The sequence below is a fragment of the Bemisia tabaci genome, chromosome 5 (assembly GCF_918797505.1).
Source record: "Bemisia tabaci chromosome 5, PGI_BMITA_v3".
NCBI classification, from domain to species: domain Eukaryota; kingdom Metazoa; phylum Arthropoda; class Insecta; order Hemiptera; family Aleyrodidae; genus Bemisia; species Bemisia tabaci.
The window spans coordinates 47,492,430-47,514,781 of NC_092797.1; the positions used below are offsets into that span (position 1 = coordinate 47,492,430).

General features: G+C 35.0%; 1 protein-coding gene across 3 annotated transcripts; it reads right to left on the minus strand.

Annotated features, from left to right (window-relative positions):
- Positions 1-21,473, minus strand: LOC109031634 (uncharacterized). 3 transcript variants are annotated; one of them, XM_019043271.2, is made up of 9 exons: positions 21,317-21,473; positions 20,400-20,561; positions 18,804-19,003; positions 16,890-17,143; positions 13,801-15,917; positions 6,177-6,253; positions 5,183-5,380; positions 3,861-4,219; positions 1-2,396 (listed from the first exon to the last, which is right to left on the minus strand). In XM_019043271.2, exons 1-9 carry the CDS (start codon positions 21,454-21,456, stop codon positions 2,115-2,117), a joined length of 3,789 nt encoding a protein of 1,262 aa, XP_018898816.2. In that variant the 5' UTR covers positions 21,457-21,473; the 3' UTR covers positions 1-2,114. The 3 variants fall into 3 exon arrangements, with proteins under 3 accessions (XP_018898816.2, XP_018898808.2, XP_018898826.2); XM_019043263.2 differs by having other exon boundaries at positions 18,756-19,003; XM_019043281.2 differs by lacking the exons at positions 20,400-20,561; positions 21,317-21,473 and adding an exon at positions 20,001-20,380 and having other exon boundaries at positions 18,756-19,003.
- Positions 21,474-22,352: the final 879 nt, after the last annotated feature.

Consider the following 22,352-nt stretch of genomic DNA (forward strand, 5'->3'; position numbering starts at 1 on the left):
AATCTACAGGGGAGTCAATTACACGTAATTTGGATATTTTGATTTCTTCAGACAAAGCGATGACTGAAACGTTAAACAAAGTCTAAAAGAAAATTGAAAGTATGTATCCGTTGATATCATTTTCAGTTAAAACAGATACAAAGTTTAAAACTGAAGCACTTGATTATTTTTTTCAGACATGTGCGAACAATTTATACCTACTTAATATAATGCCTGAGACCATTTATTTGACAGAGGTAACATACTTGTAAAAGGTTGGGAATTTTTCATGTAAGAAAGTTTTTTTTGATGTTGCTGATTTATTTAATTATACTGGACATGAAAACACCAACTGTTGCATCAATCTCTTGATGCAAAATACAATTTGACACATAAATTCAGGAGAGAAATGAAACAAATAAATTTAAAATTATACTTAATAATTGTACGGGGAAATCAGCAAAACATTGTACAAGAGATCTAAAGACAAAAATAAAATTTAAAAAGAAAAGAAAAATTTCTCAGGTAGGAAATATTGATCATAAAACAAGGATAGCTTTTACAAACAAAAATTAAGCAAGTTTTTCAGTAATAAAATATATTACCTTCATCAAATTTCAATTCACATCCCAAATGCTTCATCAAGAAAATTAAATACATCCTTTCTCTCTATTGCCACAAAAGCTAGTTCGGAGATCAGAATTACAAAGTAAAAAGGGATGTAGAATGTTGCTGGTGAAGATGAAAATACTTTCTTCAGTACTTCACACCAATAGACACTTCTTGAAATAAACGGCAGAGTTTCATAATTTGCCAGGAATAATTGAGGACTTTTCAAAGGCACTAGCTATGTGTTATTGGACACTAAATTTTTCTTATTTTTTCAAAGCTACCTGCTGAGTTGACAGAACAAGCGCGAAATCTCCATTAAGGTATTGAATTGTCAATTGAAAAATGAGGAGAGGTCTACTTTAAATAATACACAGTAAAGAAAAATTAAAAAAGAAAAGAAATAAATCTTTCAGGTTAAGTTCATTCCATACAAGTCTCAAAATATTGTTATTACTGATTACAGCAAACTTTAATTTGTAGCATATATTTCATTGGTAATATTTTCTTTGCAACTCATCAGGTACCAAGTATTTGTTAGCAGTCCATTGTTTTAAAAATAAATTATTCTAAGACTTTCAATTTGAGATCAGTGATTTTATCAATGGCTTTAAATATTTAGCAACGACACAAGTAATAAGAGTGATAGGATACATCGGCAGGCACTTTTTTCCTTTGAACTTGTGGCCTGCGGAGCAATGTCTCTGCAGCCTTCTGATACAAACATCCTCGTGCCTTACCAAAGAGGAATTTTTGATCTTCCTCGATTGAAATTTTGCAATTAATTAAAACAAGATGCAGACGAATACAGTTTGAGGCATTTTACAATTAAAATTTGTCATCTTTTAATTGGAGACAAGTTATAAGAACTTGGCATTTATTGGAAAATATGCTTTTCTCATGGAGCCTAACTAAAATCTATTACATATTTCAAATTATTCATTTACATGGAAAGATATCAAATTTGAGATTACATAGGCACTAAATTATGTACACCAAAGTACGGTTTGATGAAAAATATTTTTCCTGATTAGGAGAAATGCTCGGTGACATTAAAAGTGTCATTGATGTGCTTTTTAGTCATTTCCTTGAAACTGGCATTTCATTTGGACGTTGTGCCATTGAAATTTTACAATTTCATTTTGTTTAATACAAAAGATTCTTCCTTTTTTATTTTTGCTAATTTTCAATGCTACGAGTAAAATAGAGCCTCGTTGCCTGTCAAGGTCCAGTTTAGGTGGAATTAATTTTTCAAAACTTTAATGCAACTTTCCTTATGCTTACAGGGAGGTTCTCTAAGAATTTTCTTTTTTATATTTTTGTTTACCACACGTCTAGAGCAGGGGCAGTCAGTTATTACAGTCTTATTAGTTTCTTAACAGCTAATTTTTTATAGATACAGGGATTGATATAAATTTTCTTTAATAATTTTTGGTTCTTTCATTAAAGCACCATGTCAAAATGTATTGATTGCAAGGTGATGAACGCAATTCGATCATTCAGGATATTGTGAGCTATTTAATTGCTTATTCAACATCGTACGGCTTCAGTTGCCGTTCACCATCAGCAAGGAACACAATTAAAGCTCGGTAGAGAAGGAAGCATCCAAGTTGGCATTTTTGTTTCTGAGACCATGAAGTGCAAGGGCCATAGTATTCTCCATGTTTTTCATTTTTCAAATTCTTGACACCTAGAGCCTCGATCATAGCTGCCTCTCGCGTTAACGCTTCGACAGGCATTATGTTTTGGAATACATTCAAGCAAATCACACCATGATTTGACTTCCAGAGGTTTAGAATGTGTTGCGTCTGGAAGAAGAACAGAAACAGATTCAAACGTTAGATTTTTAAAAGTCAATACCGTGACAGAGGTTTTGTACTCTATCACTATCATAAATACATCATTTAAGAATTTATGTTATCAAGAGTTCATTGCAAGGTTCTTTTTTTTTTTTGGCCAAACTCTTGAAATTAAAGTCTTAGTTGTGTTGAATATTTTATGGGAGAAAAGAACCCCTAAGTTAGCATCTGCCGCAAGTGCGCACTGCAACCTGCTTTTCTCTCAATTTCCCTATTTCATATATTTTTCTTCTGATCATTGGTATTGGCTGGATTTGGTCACTTTTCGAATTTCAACTTCAGTTCCAACTTTGGTAGCATCCAGTCATCAACCGTGAATTTAATGACCAGACCTGCAACTGATAGCTTTCCAACTTAGGTATCATCCAGCCATCAACCGTGAATTTAGTGACCAGAGTTGCAACTGATAGCTCCACTGGTTACCAACAGCAAGCCAATCATGGAGAATGTTCACCACTGGTGACGTCAACAAGTCCATAAAAACATGAGCTGCATGTTTTTTGAGGTCTTTTTCCACCAGCAACCCTTGGAGCTCGGAATCCAAGTTTTGCCTTTCAGCTTTCTTTGTGTGACATTGTAATAGAATGGGGCCATATCACTTACGTTTCTAGGGCCGCATTCCATTATGCTTTCTAGCTCCTTCAGCCCAAAAGCCATCGCTTTCGCAAGTGCAAGCTCAGACGAGCATGATGATGTTTAGAACATCTATCTTGGAACGCCGATTACCTTGCAATCACGCCTCCGACGTCATAGCTCGATCGGACGTTACAAGATATATACTCTCGATATTCGCGGCGCGACGTCGTATCTTCGAGGCAGCGAGTATAGGAGCATCTAGCCAGTGCATCTTATGTATACTGTTGCATTTTGTATCGAGATATAGATCAGCTCTACCATTTTGCGTTACGTGTATGGATCATTTCATCCCCCCCCCCCCCCCCCGTTACAACATTATTTTGTAAAATTGTGTAAATCTGAATTTCTAATACAATTCACACCTTTTGGCCCTTAAAGTTCATTATCACTCTTCGTTCTCTTACAATTTTCTTCCCTTTTTTTAGTACGCAATAGATGGAAATCCTTCTAATTTCACCCTCATCTGCGACAGCGTCATTAATTCAATATTAAAAAAACTAATTTTTTTTTAAGAGCCTCCTCTGGTTGGAGCAACGGAGAAGGCTCAGCTCTACAGCATAGCACATTCATATTTTTGAAGATTTTGCGAATTGCACATTTGATTGAAATCTTTTAAGTTCACAAGAATTGTTTGAATTGTTAAAAAATATGGAGCTTTGCCAAAGGTGTGAATATGTTGCATTCTGAGTGTTTCACAAAAAATAAGCCAGAGGGCCTAGAGAAAATCAGCACACTGATCAGAGCTCAAACAGAGGACGAATACGTTTGGTCACATACCTTTTCACTATTGCTAGAAGTTCCATCATTCCAAAACTTGACTGCTTCATACAAATGGGCATATGGCCTTGACCGCTTCCCTTTACCAACATAGAATATTGCTTTCAGAAATGTAGACCAAACTTCTAAAGTGGCCATATTCTGAGATCTGGCAGGCAAGTTTTCCGTGACTCGAGGATCCAGTAAGAGATAAGTGAAGGAGCATTTCGAAATTCCACCTCGCCACTTGGCATGACGAGTGGGTGTCTCAAAGTATGAACTCATTTTAATTTCGAGATGAGACCAACTTTGCAGTAAATTCTGCCACTCCTTATCATCAGGTTGATTGATAGTTCTGTCCACTTCATGGCTGAATGATTCTGAAACACAGGGGATGGAAACTATTTGAGACTAAAATTCCTGGAATGATGATTGCAATAATCATTTAACAGTTGACAAAGTTACGAATTTCTGTCATAATTTATATTTTTTGGGACATGTCAGATGCGCTGGTCACAGACTAGTGTTTTGATGGTTTAAGCTTGTAAGAATTAGCAAAAAATATTGAGATCTATCAAACGTCTAGATTCTAACATCATCCACCACAGCAGCTACCATAATATCTTGCAACTTGGATACGCCAATTGATGATACACATATTTGCACTGGTAGCTTGACTAAAAATACCGATTAAACCAAGATGGAAGAAACCAAGGTATGCACCCCAGCGGTGGATAACGTCAGACATAATGTTTTCTGAAAGGCGGTTTTGTTATTGATACTGGATATGGAAACTTGGTGTTTAGATAGATTTTATTACTTTTTGCTGATATATAATCCGATACCATCAAAACACAAAACACTTTCCCTCTTTTCTATTTTCACTAATATTTCTAATGTATACATTTAATAGTATTCTTCAGAAGAGTAAAATGGGAAATTTTAAAACAGGCAATCCGGATACAAATTTCTGTAGTATGACCACCAATATTTTATGGGACAAAACAATGAAGAATGCTACTAATGCAATGATCATGGATCCAATCACGGAATTAAGAATACAGTTACCTCCTAAAATCAAACACTGATCAAAAGGTTTATCAGATCAAAGACTGGGCAAAGTTTGGGTGAGCGATTAACTCAGTGTAGAGGTGTCTCAAGCTATCAAGGTGTCGCTAGGCGCCAGTAAGCATTGTAAGAGCTGCTTTTGTTGATGTAGTTGCTTAACTAATCATGAAGCTATTCAAAAATTACTTACGGAAAACGATCAATAACAATTTTGACTGTGCTTTGAGAATAAAAATTAACAGGGAAAAATGCATTTTATGGCAGAAATCACTTACCTGGATTTTGAACAATGACTCCAGAATCACATAACACCTCTGATTTTTTTCGATTTATCCTTTTCAGCTTCCGCAAGTAGAGTCTCTTCGTCGTAAATGTGATTGGACCAGGGACATAACCTTTTTGCTTCAGCTCCAAACGTAATGTATCAGTGTCATATGTTAGTGATGATACTGATGACACAGATTCTGAGGAGTCTGAAACCAGTTAAATTCAATTTTAAGATCGACGCCTTGGTAGAAAACTCAAGGAGAAAAAATTGTGCATGATGCTAATTTTTTGTCATCTATACATTACAGACCATTCTGCATCTGAGATTGAATACTTTGACCCTGATCAATCATTTGCACTTTTAAATCAATGAATATAGTCGAAAAATACGTACGTCAGATTGCAACATTGTAAGTCTACCCTCATGTTATATTTTTTAATAGGAAAACTATAAACAATTATTTTTATTAAAATTTCCTGTGAATTTATTTCACTCATTCCAAAAATATCACACAAAATTGCAAGGATATACTTGGATTTTTCTTGAAGGAAATAAAACATTATCAAAGATTTTGAGACATTGCAATTGAGATACGCATTTCATCAACCATATGGTTGGTAAAGTTGGAAGTAGGTTGTCCTTGATACCTCAAGGATAAGAAGTTATTGAGTTACTCTTCATCGGTTTGCCTCTTCCGTTAGATTAATCCAGACTCGCATCTATTATTGAACATGTAATTATTGGAAGGGCTACATGAATAAAAGAGATAATTAGCATTTTTTTTTTAAAAAAAATTAAGATTTCATCGTTTCAAGTAAAACTCATGAAGGCAAGAACTCTTTTCTTTGCTAATGAATCTACTGCAGTTGGTAGTTTTGTGCAGGTACTCAAGACTGTTTTTCTCAAAATTACAAAAACGTCCCTCAACTTTTTTGTCCATGATATCCTTCATCTATGGAAACCCTTGAGCTATAGGTATAAGGAAAAGAGGTAAAAATTACCTTCATCACTGAGTTCGTGTGTCTTCCTTTCATTCTCTGTTGGGGAGAGATTTCCAAATCCACTTAAAGCTGATAATCTGCAAGATAAATATGAACATGAAAAAAGGCTCTCAAAACAATCATTGAAGTATGAAACTATTCATTACATACAGTAAACAAATTTATCAGACAAAAAAAGATCTGATTTTAGTAACAAAATGCAAATGAGGCTGCTACATTTTCAGTAAGCAGAGCAATTTCGATCCACTTGGATCGAAAAATCTGATTTTGAGATTTCAACAGAAAACTCTCGCAAGTTCTATAGAGTAAGTGGTCAACAATTTAGTTAAAGTTATAATAGGCATAAAATTGCATGACAATCTGGCAATGTGGTGCTTAGAACATAGTAGATTATAATTTTGAGTAACTTTTTCTAAAATCTATTTTTGATTTTCTAACTTCCAGCCTCCATTACTTCAGTTTTGTTAGGCATTTTGATAAGACACTCCTCTATACTCAGATAGCAACTAGACTATATTTTGCAAAAAGGAACAACCATTTCTGGCTGATTGATGAAAGCATCCATCTTCATGCAGAAATTGAGGGTGCATACAGTGTTTCTGAAATGAGCCGGAGAAAGTGTTTTCTCAGAAAGAAACACAACTTAATCAGTCAAAAAACACAGTAAAATGACAACTTAATCCAGGGGACGGCAGCTGCAAAATACAAAAGATCAAAGGCAAAAAATTTTGCAAAAAAGCCAATTGACAGAAATTCGACGACTCATTATTCTTCCTTTTTATCGGTTGAAAATGAGTCCGTGACTATTCTGAAAAGTCTGAAGTTTTCTTGCACAATTTTTTGTCTTCAATCTCGGATATTTTGCAGCAATCATCAATGGATCAAAAAGTTATTTTACAGTACTTGGTTTTTTCTTGTAAAATGTGGGTCAATCATTCAATTTTGTGTGGACTGAGGTCCCTATCCTCATTAACAGTCATGAATTATGAAAGAAGATATTGAAAACACCTGATTAAAATTGTATTCACAGGGAAAATAAAATCGTTTATCAATTAACAGCTGGGTGAATGTTCAAAATGTTCAAAATGTTGAAAGTTTTGAATATATATGCATTAGATAATTAAAAAATATTCTCTAAACATGAGTGTGACTTTTTTTTTTAAATTTGAGGAATAATTTGCACCGTGAAATCAATATTCTAGCATAGAAATTAACTTCCTGAAACCTGTTCAAATAATGCATACATTTTTTTGACAAATTAAGGTGTGTTCTATAGCTTCTATTGACGTTCACAAAACGTGTATTCAATTAGATTATGGTATATATTCATTGATTTAATTTACAATGATTCATTTTCATAAGAATCTCAATTATGGTAAATCATTTGTAGTTACAGTATCAATGTAACATCTTTTATGGGAGCAGATCTTGGGGGGATTTTTATATCACCAAATAGAGAATAATAAGAGTTGAAGTTACAATATCACTGTAACATCATCTAATTTGGTAATGTTCACCTGTGCCATTACAATGACATTAGTCATTGGGGCAATAAAGTACAAGTTTCCGAATTAAAAATTTAGTGTTGGCTGCCATGATTCTCCAATAAATTAGACTAAAACTCCTTCATAAAATAAAGGGGCTGCACCAGTTTAAGTTAATTATATGAAATATGTACTGAAACTTACAAGTCAAGATTGAATGTCATTTTGATTAGAAGCACTGAAACATTACTGAGTAATTTAACAAATGAGTAATGGACCTTGGAGGGTGAGGTTGGGGGAACAAAGAAAAGTAAATGAACTAAGCTGATAAGATAAGGTTTAGACCAGAGTGATTAAAACCTTCCATACACATTGTAGAATGATCACCTCCTCCTTAATGGGGTCTTTAAAATCAAAGTTGAAGCAGTTAAATTATTGCAAAAAGTTTTAAACTTAATATTGAGAAACTGTAACTTGAGCTAATCGTAGTGGGCTACATTAATTTCCCTCCTTTGTTTTTTCTTTTCTTTCTTTCGAGGAATTAAGGCGAAGATAAAATTTTACCTTCAAGCATTGCACAAGGCTAATGATTGTCATGTTAGACCAGCAAAAAAATCTTTATAGAACCGAAGAAAATTAGTGATTGAAGAAATGATTAATTGTAGAAAGCATGCAACAAGAAAAGAGTGCGGAAGGGGTAGAAAGATTGTGAATGGTGTGTGAAAATCAGAGACAAGAGACCCTCAACTGGCCTCTTGGCGACAGGAGGAAGCTTTTACTTTCGGGGATTTAACGGTTCCTTATGGACAGTTATAAGGGAGCAACAGTCATCACCCTAATTTCGGCAGTTGACCTACCTACATGGTGGATGATGGGCTTCGGGTGACGTCATGAGCCAAATAAGTTTCCCAAACTTTGGCCATTTTCGGCTTGTTCGCAAAACGAAACTGTCAAAACATTGTTGAACATCAACCATGTAGGTAAGTCAACAGTAAAATTCTGAAGTCCCGAAAGTAAAATCTTCCACCAAGGCCAAGATACTAGTGGAGGGTCTCTTGTCTCTGATGAAAATTGTGATGAGTTGAAAATAAAATGTAATTGCTTACAACAGGACACATGTATTGTTCAGTTTGAAAATACAAAACACAATGACAAAACAAAACAGGGAGGTAAAAAAAATACTATGTAACTACAGTACACTTGAAAAAGAAAAAGAATCTAGAAAGCATGAGCAAGAAAAAAAAATACAGTTGTTCTCGTATAACTGTCAGTCTCTCTACAAATAAATCATACCATAATTTCCAGAAATCAAAAATTAGGAAGTGATATGAGGAACACCTGACTAATTCTAATTAATGATCACAAATGTCAGATTTTGTCTTGACATTTTCTCATTAAACAAAGCTTTGAGATCATGAACTTTGTAAAACTAAACACATCATGAAATTTATGGATAAAGATACCAAGTTATTCATGTGCTAGATAGACAGTATACATACTTTGTTTCAGGATTTAGATCTTTTGAAATAATTTAAAAAATATTTTGAACTTAGAAAGACTTTTGAAAAAAAAAATTGATTTTCTATGATCACTTGGACAAAAACTACAATGAACAGTAAACGAATTGTGAGAATAAAAAAATCTGGGGTGTAGCTATCTATAAACTGGGAGAAAAAATTCTGCTGCATCAATAGAAACTCCAATTAATAATACTTGGACGAGAATTCTCGTTTAAACAGGAAAACTTTTTGTTTTAAATGGTACTCCTACTATTTCAAAGGGAAGCGCTGTCACTATAAAGAGATTTCTAGTTGACTCAATTCAATTAGATCAATCAGATCCATAAGATTTGAAATTTACGTCGATACTAATAACACTCTATGGAAATATTTTACGAAAATTAATGGGTTTTTTTCTTTTTAAAATTAAATACTAGTTAAAAATGAAATTAGAAGAAAGAAATTAAAGTTCACCTACAAATCACAAAACAAACTTTAAGCACAAAAGTTAGAAAAAGAAAAAGAAAAAAAAGAGCATTATGACTGGAATTCTGCGAAAAATCATACTTACAAAATTTGAATAAATTAAAATACATAATTTGTTTAAAATACATACATTATTAAATGACCAGACCTTGGACACAGAAAGTATGTATATAGCAAATTTTCTTTTATGTTTTTCATGACATTTTATCATTGGTAACGTTAAAATGATTTAATTTAGTAGGGGATTTTTCTCACAAAATGATAACTTGTTCAACTAAAGTATATGATCCTGACGAAAGAAATAAAAAGAAACATACCAATTTCCAAACAGCCAACATTTTTTGAAAAACAGAAAAAAAGTTCTTTAAAAGTGCATGATGAAATTAGATTTTTACATCGTGACGCAATAATTTGAAATCTGCACAAGGTTTCTTTTCATAGGTTTTTAATATTTAATGAGATTTTCTCCATTTGAAACTCTGACATTTAACATCATTTAAAGTTTACCTAATTTAGCACCTTTATGCCTTCCTCCACTCCCCTCTTCCCCCCCAAAAAAAGAATTTACTAAGCTTAAGCTACTTTTTGACTGTCTGCACACAGCCATCAACAGAGGCAGATTGGCAGCACTAGCTATCCTCCATTTAAGCTTTGTGTTGAATGATCAATTCTTGATGGAGCAGCTGGCCACTTTGAGAATCGATTCATTTCTGTAGGTTTAAATGGAGGGGAAACAATGTTGCAAACTTGCTAGACCTGCAAATGCCTATCAATAATCTGTATAGATCAGTAATTATTTGATTTAAAGTAGGAGATCAAAACGAATAATTTTTTCTTCACAGTCTTATATCTCTCGTATGACGTAGAACAATGGAACATACATTTTTTCTGGTATAAAAAGGAAAGATTAGCCCTGGATTTTGTACTTGAGATGGGAACACAGGAGCTTGAACTTGCTTCAATTAATAAAATGTTCTATTTTTTCCTTCTCCCCCCCCCCCCTCCTGTACATCAACAAACGATAAGACAATTTGGTGGGATACACAACATGTCAGAGAGAGAGAAAGTGTGACACAAGAGGTAAGTTGTTTCCTTGGGAAAGGTTACAAACAGAAATACGGAAAAGATCTTAAAGTAGGGTACAGCAAACCATAAAGACATTTTTTAAAGAAGAGTGTTTGCAGTTCTATGAATTGCTGAACTTGGAACGTAAACCTGAGGTGGGAAAGCTCGTACTACAAAATAAGTAGGTAACTGTAATACACTAATTAAAAGGCACTGATTTTGATGCTGAATAAACCAACGGCAAGGGAAGCAATAAGGCAAAACATTTTCCTTCATTGAAAATCAATGTAAAAGATTACTTCAGTTTGCAATTCGACATGAAGAGACTTCCTGATGTGTGGATTTGAACAAATTAAACATTAATTATTCAATTCGAGGATGTTATAGAAATTTAAAATGTGTTCTCCAGACTGCATTAAATCACAATGAGAAGATATAATGAACAGTTTTACTCGTAAATATATATCCTGTCCATTGGTTCATGGCAGCAATAGATTTACAGAGAATCACAACAGTTCTGTAGAAGGTTTCACACAATCTGGGTATTTTCAATGAAAATTGCAGCTGAGCCAAACCCATGAATCGTAAATAGTTTATATCCAGTGTTTTCAGGGCTAACATCTATTTTATGCCATATGCTTAGGACTTCTCTTTTCCCTCCAAAACTAAAATTTTGAAGTGTTAAGGAGAGAATAGTTTTTAAGTTGATGTTTTCAATACATGACTTCTCTAAGGAATGGCATTTAAAATTCCTTGAATTGAAATGTACGGCTCAAGCAGCAAAAGTCAATGTTTTTATACATAATACTAAGGATAGGTAACTAAGACACACAGATCAATCTGAAAAAAAAAAAGGAGAAAATCAAGATGAGGTTGATTTTTTGGAGCCACGAAAAAGCCGCAAGAAACCTTGAGTCAGCACCTTACGCCCTTTAACTGTTCCTCTGAAGCTACTGAAGAGGTAACTAAAGAGGTGGTGAAAGTAAAAAAAAAGAAAAGAACAAAAATCAGAAAAAATAATGATCTAAACTAAAGGAGAATAAAAATAAAACTAAACTGGGTGCATTATTTAGAATGAAAGTGGATCTGTTTTGTCATGATATTGAGAACTCAAAATGGATTTGGTTAAATTCGTCCACGGAAAACTTTGGGGATATTTTCAGGAATAGATAAGGAAAGTTGCTTAAGGGGGAAAGAAAAAGGTAATACTTTATGTATTTCGAAAATACAAATTTTAAGTACGAAATACAATTTTTCACAAGGAATGAGAGAAAGAAATTAAACAGAAAATTGCAGCAAATAACAGAAAAATGAAGAGATTACAGTTAGTGAAAAGAAACACATGCAAGACATGGATGGAAGAAATTTCAAACAGTAACATATAACTGCTGCTGATGTCAGAGGATCGTACATAGACATACATTACTAAAGAAGGTAGATAAAGTGCAATTTTTTTTTAAAATATAAAATGAAGAAAGTGTTATTGCAATAAAGTTGAGGGATACATGAGGAGCCCAAATTTCGTTGACAGGTATGCGGTCAGCTGCAAGTTGAGGCAAGAATATTGACCTTGTTACTTGTTTGCTGATAATGGTTTGCTCTGTTGAGGAACTAAGGAAGGCTAGAGCCAGCTGGAAAAAAAGCTCAACTTGCGTACAACTTGAGTTTAGAATAAAAAAATTCCCGACTTTTAGTCCAATTTAGAAGCTGGGTTTTGCAACTTGCAGACAACCGCAGCCAACAATATTTGGGCCCAGAGCTCTTGATAGAAAAACGAAAGGAAACAATCCGTAGAGGAATTCCTTAGATGTATGTATTTTTAAGATAGATGAAGATGAAAAGTCTGGATAAAAAAAAGAAAAGAAATAGTATATAAAAAAGAGAAATTCTGTTGATTACATTTGACTTTCTACTCTGTTACAAAGGATGCTTGAAATGAGAGTGAGAGCAAGAATAAAGGAACATCTCGTCACGATGAAAGTTGCTGTTTTACTCATACTGCTTGAGAGATTTCATTGCCTGGAAGGGAGGAAATCCTAAAGTTACACTCTAAGTTACAGGAGAGCAAGAACTAGAGAACAAAGATAGATAAAAGAAGAAAAGTAACAAAAGGCCACAAGACAAGATTTGCATTGAATGGCTGCATCTTATAGTTTCTCTTCAAATTTGATGTTGACAACCTTTTAGGCGGCCACAAGTTTGAAAATGAATGGTTTGACAAGTTATAACATCAAGGAAATGACAAAGTATGAATGATATCATGCGCCTTGCATTTCACTAATATTAATTACACAACATCAGAAATTGATTTCCAAACTTATAGTTGCACAAACCATTTTTATTTTTCGTGAAGTTTCAAAGCAAACTCAAGTATTGCTGTGCTTTGCTTCGAAGCATTGAGTTCTTATTAAAAGCAAATGTATAAAAATAAGTACTTCAAATCAATAATCATTCAAACTTGTCCCTATTTCAGTTCAATATTTTAAAAGTTATGATAAGATCAAACATGCGTCAAAAACAATTGCTTGGAAAAGCAGATCTTTAACGATACACATGAATTTTGATCACGAACAGCAACAAGATCCTTCGCATAAGAATAGTTCGTAAGATCCAACGTACGGATAATTTTGTATCACTTTACTAGATATTATTGGAGTGATGTGGATGAAGGAATAAAAAAAGGCAAGAGTTTTATTAGGTTTTAGGACTGCTGAGCAATTTTCTCTTGATTCAAAAATCTCTGGATGAAGATCAATTGAATGAATTTGACCTCATCATCCCTCCATGCTGATTCAAAATTATAACCGGAAAATCACTTGCTAATTTTCGCTTCAATTTTAAGAGGTCAAACTGAACACTTCAACATTTTAAATTACTGAAATAGGCAAACAAAACTGGTGATATAGAGTGAGTGCCGAATACAATAACTTGAAAGTCGATTCTTCAGCAGAAACGTGACATTGAGACATCAAAAATAATGCTGACTTTTCAAATATTAGCTGTTTTTACTTGAGTCTTTTTTTGAGACAATCTCATGATTTCCTCGTTTTAATACCTTACAAACATCTGCAATAATTTAAAGAATCTTACCTGACAGTGCTGGATTTGAAGCGAGTTTCTCGGAAGACTATGTCCTTCTCCTTGTCAACATATTTGTACTCTTCGCACACATTAAATTTGGACCCGTCTTTTGAAGTTGGTTCGTCATCTGAGGTTATTAAGATCCCATCAAAGCCACACACATCCTTATTCTCCGAACTGCCACCACACTTCCTCCAGCTCACTGCCTCTACCATTTCCTTTCTACCTGTTGGATCAAGGAAACTTGGCTCTTCGTCTGAAGTCCAATAAGACCGTGTCAATTCATGGGGAGAGAAATAGTCTGAAGATGATGCACGACCAGGAGCCGGCTCTTCTTTCTCAGAGTTAGGACTCGGTAATTTGTCACAACATACAGAGCCCCTTTCAGAGGAACTGAAAAAAACGTCGCTAAATTCTGATAGGCAAGAATTTCTACCCCCTGACTGAGCACCCACCTCTTCTTTTACGGCTGAGTCATTTTCAGGAATTGCAGATAGGCAAAATGCAACATCCATACTATTAGTCAAATCATCCGATTTTCTTCCATCATGACTCGACACGTGAGAATCATTAGTCTGATTGGCAGCTTGCATGTCTGATATGTACGTTAGGCTCTCCAAAGACCCAGGATTTTTAGGAACATCACAGGTTTCATTATTATCTGAGGATGATGAATCTTTAGACAATACTTTGATCACAGTTTCGAACGTAGAGCTTGACTTTACAGGATTATCAAGTTTAGGGCTTGGCTGTTGTTTTTCTTCTTCATCATTCTTGGTTGGAGCAGAGTGAAGTTCTACATAGTTATCTAACTTAATAGGTGACGCAGAAACAGGCAGAGAAAATCGATTACCTTGCGTTCCCGAACAAGAGTGACCGTCGCATGCTGTGAGCATGAGAGGTTCAGTTTCTTGAGATTCGTCAAGGTAGTCACAAATATTGCACTTCTTAGGAGAGCTTGGATCTGTCGTGGCATAATTTTCCGACTTGTCATTATTAGATACTTCAATATGCAATAACTGGCGTCTTTCATCAATGACAGAGTCTCTAACGCAAGTGGTGACTTTAGAAGGTGTTGTACAAGATCTGTTGTTCGCGATCACATTGTTTGTTTGAAATTGCTGTGTTGGAGGTATTTCTGATGATTTAATTTCATTACTACTGATGTTGATGCGATGTTTGATCAAACTTGGACTTCCAACAGTCGATATCTTAGTAGGATCAGCTTGTTTTGTGTTGGGTTCATTGACTTGATTAATTCGAAGGCACCTTAAAAAAGCCTTTTCTAGTTTGGCTCTGTTCTTCAAGAAACTAGAGCCCTGTTTGGATTTTTTGTTGTTGGGTGTACTCGGAGAGTGCGTTTGATTTTTAGGTGCACTATTATCACAGCGGTCACTGGAATCAACGGAATCTAGAGGAGGTGCAGACACATCGGCAGTAAAATTTGAAGCAGAATGAGCCTTAGATCTTTCGTTTTTTGAGATCTTTTCAAAACCGGCTAGGCTCTTCTCACTATTAATGCCACAAAATTCCTGTCCATTTTGTTTCCCTTGTTGTGCAGAACAGCTACACTCAGGATTGACTCGATTGGTAACAGCCTGCGAATCGCACAAATGGTAACATACAATTTTAAAGTTGTTGCACAGAATGTCTTCACAATGCTCGCAAACACTTCTCTGCGCAAAATTTCTGGGGATATTATGACTATTCACACACAGACTAGGACTGGCGTCATTGCACTTGTTCATAAAAATATTCCTGACACATTTTTTCTGATTCCTCTGAGGACTTAAGCATGGTGTGATGACCCCACTACTGTGGCACGGATCATGGCTTCTACTCTTCTCGGACCCTGTCAGACAAGTCTGATACAAATCATGGTTCTCATTTGATACGTTGTAAGCGCAACTGGTGGACTGAGGCGGTAGCAGTTTTTCATGTAATTCTTTAGCTAAGTTATTACAGAGGGAGGTGAAGTTTACGGCTGATGGAGTTTTGTGGCTTGGGGTGGAGGAGTGGGACCTTTGTTCTGGAGTGCGGTCACCAACGCTTGGGACAACACATTCATAGACTTGACAATCTTGCAGATAAGTCAAAATAGTACGCTGAATATTGCTGTCTTGTACCTGTAATGAAACAAAAAAAGATTAGGAACTATATGAAAGTGAAACTAAGTGTTATGGTCTTTGTTTCCCGGATGAAGGAACGTAACTCTATTCCAAGGTTGCAAAATTGACTGAAAATGTTCAATTTTTTACAAGAACATTGCAGTGCAATTTTGGTATAAAATTCTGCTGTTGCAGGTAAAAAAAGAAAATCAGTAAAATCTTAGTTGACAACACTTAACAGTTTCCAAATAATAATACAATTTGCAAGAGGAAATGCCACCTTAAAATGTAATTACGTTTTTTTGCCTGGGAAACAACATAGTGTGTAGAGAAGCACCTGACAGATTTTCTTGGAGAAGTTAGAAGGTGCTACACATAAATTAGACCAGATCATTGTCATCCTATTTAGCCAAAACTACGTGAAAGAACTACTAGGAGCTCTGAGCTTAAGTAAAAACGAAAGGGTTAAATTCCTGAGATAACTATAAAACAACACGGTAAGATAGTAAAAATTGGTATGTGATTGCTCAGGAAAAGAAAAAATGAGATCTAGATAGCGTTAAAATCATTCAGGCATCTGAAACTTTAAATTTTTTACAGTCATCACTGACAAGAGCCATAATTTGCTATTTTCAGGGTTTTTCCCCAAATGCTCTGAGGACTTAAATAAATTCCAGCCACATTAAATTTCTTGAGTTTTCCCAGCTGCTAAGGATTCTGTTTAAAACTGAAGGTCCTTCCTATGAGTTTTTTACTCCAAGTATTTTTGAACTCCTACACTGAAACATTACCACCTCTTAGAGGGGTATGGATCAACTTTATTTTTTTTTCTTTTTTTTCATCTTATATCTTCAAAACTGAGGAGACAAAATTTTTCAAAGTCTAAAGGGCCGTATTTCTCAAACTCCCCAGCAGTACACTTAATCAATAATAGCAGTTAATATTTCCACCAAGATTTTACAAAAAACAGTTGAATGTATGTATACTCACCGCGTTGTGTCTGACAGATTTATCATCGTCTGACTTGACTATGCTTTCAATCTGGATGTTTCCATTAGGAGGTACAGTGATACGATGTGTAACACTAACATCTGAGCCTGATGTCTCGGAACTTGACCAATCGGTTGGACAGCGAAACACTTCTTCTTGCCTCTTGTTCCTTCTTTGTTCTTGTAATTGTTTGTTCTGCGTAGGTTGAGCACTGTACTCAGCCTTGACATCATTGCGATACAAGTAAACTTTTTCTGCAACATTAAAAAATCAACGTCTAAAATTGGGTGTTTCATGACAATGATCAAAGACTGACTCCATTGTTGCAAATGTGTATGCAATTTAGCACATTTTATTCTGTGGGGGAATCCCCTTGGTTCTTGGAATTATAAGAGCTCAAAAACTTGCACATTGCACAGATCCTCCTACTTTTATCAAGTATTTGTGTTATTCATTCTTCCAAGTTTTTGTTTCTTTTTCTTAAAAAACAACATATTCATATGTTCCGAGAAACAACATATATTCATATTTTGGATGCCAAAAAACTTGCTATTTTTCTGTAAAAATTATGACGAGTCTTTTAGGTACAAAGTCTTTCACTTATACAATTATGTTTCATGAATTATCTTTTCAATATTTAACAGTTTTCAATCTACCAAGTCTAGCAGGACCACTAGCATAATTTTTCAAATTTCGACTGCTCTGTCCTACACTAATGGATTGCAACATCTACATGACCCATAAAAATTGAATATATCTTCGCATGTTGGTCTAAAGCTGTTACCACCTAAGAAATGCTCTATAAGAAGTAAACTATTGAGCCAAAACCCATGGTAAGAATGGATTGTCATTACATGTATTTTTGGTTGCATAAGTTCTGTACAGATATAGGAGATTTTAAGGAAAAAGTGATGAGAAATTTAACCATACATTTGACACACACCTCATGCAGGAAAAAGACAAGATAATTGTACACACTCCTTCAAAAAAAACCCGAACATAAGAAGAAGGCAAGGAATCAAGGTTTTCCATATTTTTAGAAGATACATACTTGACATGAGATGAAAATTCAACAAGCGCATGTTTTCAGACAGTTAGCTCCGCCAATCAACACATTTTCAGAATAAGAAAATGTATATCCTCTCTTCTTTGATCCAGCCACTAACCTTCCATTCATAACAGGGTAATTATATGGCAAAGAAAATTCATGCATTCACTACAAAGAAAAAGGGTGGAAAATAACAGTGTTGGGGTTCACTTCTTTTGTTAACTTTATCGGCCATACTTTATCAAATTTTTGTGAAAACTTTTTCTTACCGATTTTTCTAAAATTGTTGGTACTTCTTACATTACGGCCGTTTCGAGCAACCGCTCATCGTCAGGTGTTAAGAATTTATAAAAACTAAAATTATAATGCGCTTTTGCGATCGCGAGTAATTCGGTATCAACGTCTGCATTCGCGAAAGCGCATCATAATTCTAGTTTTTATAAGTTTTTAACACCTGACGAAGAACGGTTGCTCGAAACGGCCGTAGTGTAAGAAGTATCAACAATTTTAGAAAAATCGGTAAGAAAAAGTTTTTACAAAAAATTTGAGTGTTCCGGTTATCGCATTCTAGCTATTGTCACAGGCACCCGACAAAATTGCTTAAAGTTCCCAAGTAAGTATACTGTACGTAATTCAATTTGCTTTTTCCATTTCACCAAGTTGGTGAGTATTGCTGATGCTGGCAAGCAAAGACAGCACTTTGCAGTGCTTCAATAATTTCATTACTAAAACTGGCAAAGTGACCCAATTATTGCTTTGCAATTAGATCGTGTAGTTATCCACCCAAGGAAATGAAAAAGGAAAAAAGGGACAGTGACCTAGGGTGAGGGTATAATGGGGCGAAGAGTCAGAGCAATTTTCGTTACTTGACGGGGAAGCCTGCGATACATGAAAGTTGATAATCTGAAGTGCCTTGGTCAAGCCACCCTCAACAGCATAATCCACAGCAGTTTTGTTGTCATCGTCACGGAGAAATGGATCGCCTCCTGCTTTCAGTAACTGGTGGAGAATGGCGGTACGGTTCCATACTGTTGCAACATGAACAGGTGTTAGCCCATCTTCAGACCTGAAAGTAGAAAGAGGGGATCAGCGGAGAACTTATGGAGTATAATTTGAATTTTTAGTTGGAAAATTTCAATATTAATACTCCTCCAAATAAGGAAAATTGACTTCTGAAGTATACGCTGACACTAGATGACTCATCTGCTGAAAAAAAATGACTAGTGAATCATGGCAGACTGACTTGTACTCACTCTGGAACTCTCCTAAATATGAACTAGAAAAACAATCTACATTATTTCTCTTCAAAATTTTACGTGGAAAATAATTCACACAACAGGAAGTTCAGAAATCAACTCCTAAATGAGATATCAACAGGTGTATCTAACACAGATCAAATGGACTACATTTTGCAATTAGGAACTAAAAATTCCGGCTCGGTTTAAAAACAACTTATGTGCCATTAGTTTCCCTATGCACATACGTGTTTTTTCAGATGGGACAGAATTTATAGCTTCAAATTGCAAAATGCAGTTCAAATGGAAGCTGGATTACACAAATGACATCATTTGTATTTTTTCCTTTGAACCAATGTTAATTTCAACACTGTTCTCGGCGAGGAGTTGATTTTTAAAATTCCAGTTATGCAATTCATTTTCTTTGTGATTTTGGAGAGAAAGCAAGTTTCAAAATGCTTAAATTTGTATACCTTGTCTAAAAGCCCATTGAAGACCTTGCTAAAAGAAAAGAGTATTGCAGTTAAGTTACGATTGCAGCAAGCAGTTCATAATTGAAGTTTCCATGTTTGTTCAACCTCAGGTATGTGTAAAAAGGAAACTGGTTTTTGCTAGTTTAATTGCAAACACAAAAAGATTTTGTGACTGAACCAAAACTTAAACACAACAACTTATCTTGAAATATGTAGAAACTTTTTACAGACACCCCTTTTCCTGGGAGGTTTTCAATTCTTGTGTGAAATTTCCTTCAGGACTTTTGCTTATTTTTTTGCTGATTGATGTCATAAGAAATGAGGAGGGCAGTGATGATAATTTACTTGTACTTACATTTATTTTGCAGGAATGCCAAATTAGTGTTTTTGCAGCGTAACAAATGGAATAAGCTCATTTTCACCACGTGCAAAATTAAAAAGTCTGTTATTTTCTAAACAAGTCTATTGAACTAATGAAAATTATGGTTAAATTAACTCCTAGTTCCTCACTTTAATTTATTACTGATCAAACAAATATAGAAGGAACACACAAATATACACATAGGCGATGAATAAGCAGGCAAAGATAAGGATGAAGAGTATATGGAAGAAAAAGTCTCTCCTCCTGTCACTGGGCATTATTTCAATGATTCTCTAAAAGTTGAAGAAATATACAAAGAACGATGAATTTAGATGAAGAAAAAAACAGATCACTAAAAAAGGCACACTGAGAGAACTGTTCAGAGAATATTACCGAACATTAGGGTCAGCTCCATAGAGCAGCATTAATTTTGTTGCTTCAAAGGCAAACTTCTTTGACTCGTTTCCGATAACAAAATGAAATGGAGAAATGCCATACTGGTCAAGAATGAAGTTTGGGTTGGCTTTCCCGTCACGCAAGAAGATAAATATTTGTCTGGAAATCAAAATTAACAGATTAAGAAACAAATGACAGATCAGGAAATAAAATAGATTAGTAAAAAGATAACTCTATCAGAAGAGATTAACAAACTACTGGAGATAAAATAATTTACCTCAATGACTCTCCAGTCGGTGTAACTGTTTCAATCACTACTATACAAACAACTATATGACCACAAATTTCTTTTGCATTGAACGAAGCTGTGAGCATGGACTAAGAAATAATAGAAAATTCTGTACTTTTATTGAGGTAGGATTTCAATTTCAGGAGAAAACTTAATAGTCTAGTCGTTAGGAGACTTAACAACCGCAAAACTTCAAGGTGTTTCGTGTAAATGGGCCTGTTGCAAACTTGACTGCAAACTGTCACGGAACCAAGTAGTTATGGCCTCTCCATTCTCATAGGCAATGGTTGAATATTATACAATATCCTACTGCACAGAGGTTGGAAGAAACAACTCTTTTAGGGAAAAGTCCAACTGTGCAGAAGTATTGCTTTTGAAGCGGGAAGCTAAAAAAACGCAAATGTCTTTCGCAGGTTGTGAAGTTAGGGGTGGATTTTAGGTTTTGTTGATGCGCTCATCATGATTTTTGAGCCATTTCCTAGAAGAGACAACTCTTATTTTTGCTCAAGCAAAAGTTTGCAACAGGCCCATTGCCAGGGAACCCGGTTGTGAAATTAGAAGGACTGGATCCAAGAAAACACTCTTTTGATGTTTGATAGAATATAACATGCTAAAAACTGGGTACCTTGTATCTGTGGCTTCGACAGCATCATATAAATATTTTGCCAACTTTGCTTCACTTCTATTTCGACTGTGACTCATTGCACAAACTCTCGACCGCTGAGCTGAAAAAGACAAGTTAGTAAAGAGTACTGAAATTACCATTTACGACAATGTAACAATTATCTATACAGTAATGTAAAAATTTAAGGATTAGTAGAAAATAATTTTGTCTCTTTCCTTTAATTTTCTCTTCGGTTTTGCATTGAATAATGGTAGTCTGGGGCTCATATTACACGTCTACGTAATGCAAAATTCTGCAAATATTGTTTATTTATTAATGGGTTAAAATATATTACCAGGGTTAACCCTGAAGGCAAGTACTGCAAGGCTGACCACAACAACTCTGTTAATGTAGGTATTAGCTCTCTGTCTGTGCGATGAAAGTTTGGCTGGGTACAGAGGTGGACTCTCATCATAACCTAAGCAATCCTTTCGATTAAGGCCTCAACTTAGAGAGCTCTTTTTGAGCATTGGCGTTTCTTTCAGAGAAAACAAGTGGCACCATCATATATAAAGGTATCTTGTGAAATTTTATATGAGCAAGCAACAGTACTAAAATCACAAATTTCTGTGGCTCGCAAGAGCTCAATTCCACAAACCATCAACTAGAGTTAGCCATTCTGTTCGTTTCATTTTTGCCAAAATTTGAAAAATGTAGGGTTAGAAAGATTGCAGTCATGTACTTAATTTTTCTAAATACGTCTCAATGAGCAGAGAGGTATTACTATTCATAGTTCATATAAGTAGATTTCAGGCAGCTTAGAAGCCACGGGTTGTATCCCTCAAAGCAAAGCAACAGTCCATTTGACAAGAGGAGATGTTTGGTCTGTGCTTACACACTACTAATCTTGTTTCATCAATTTAACAATGAATACGAGGCCGCAGTGTGCATGAAGGCAAATAAGTACCGACGTCAACAATGATTGATGAAATTATACTAATAGTAGCTGACTAAATGGACTGTTAAAAAATCTGATTTAGGTACATTGGGTAGAGAA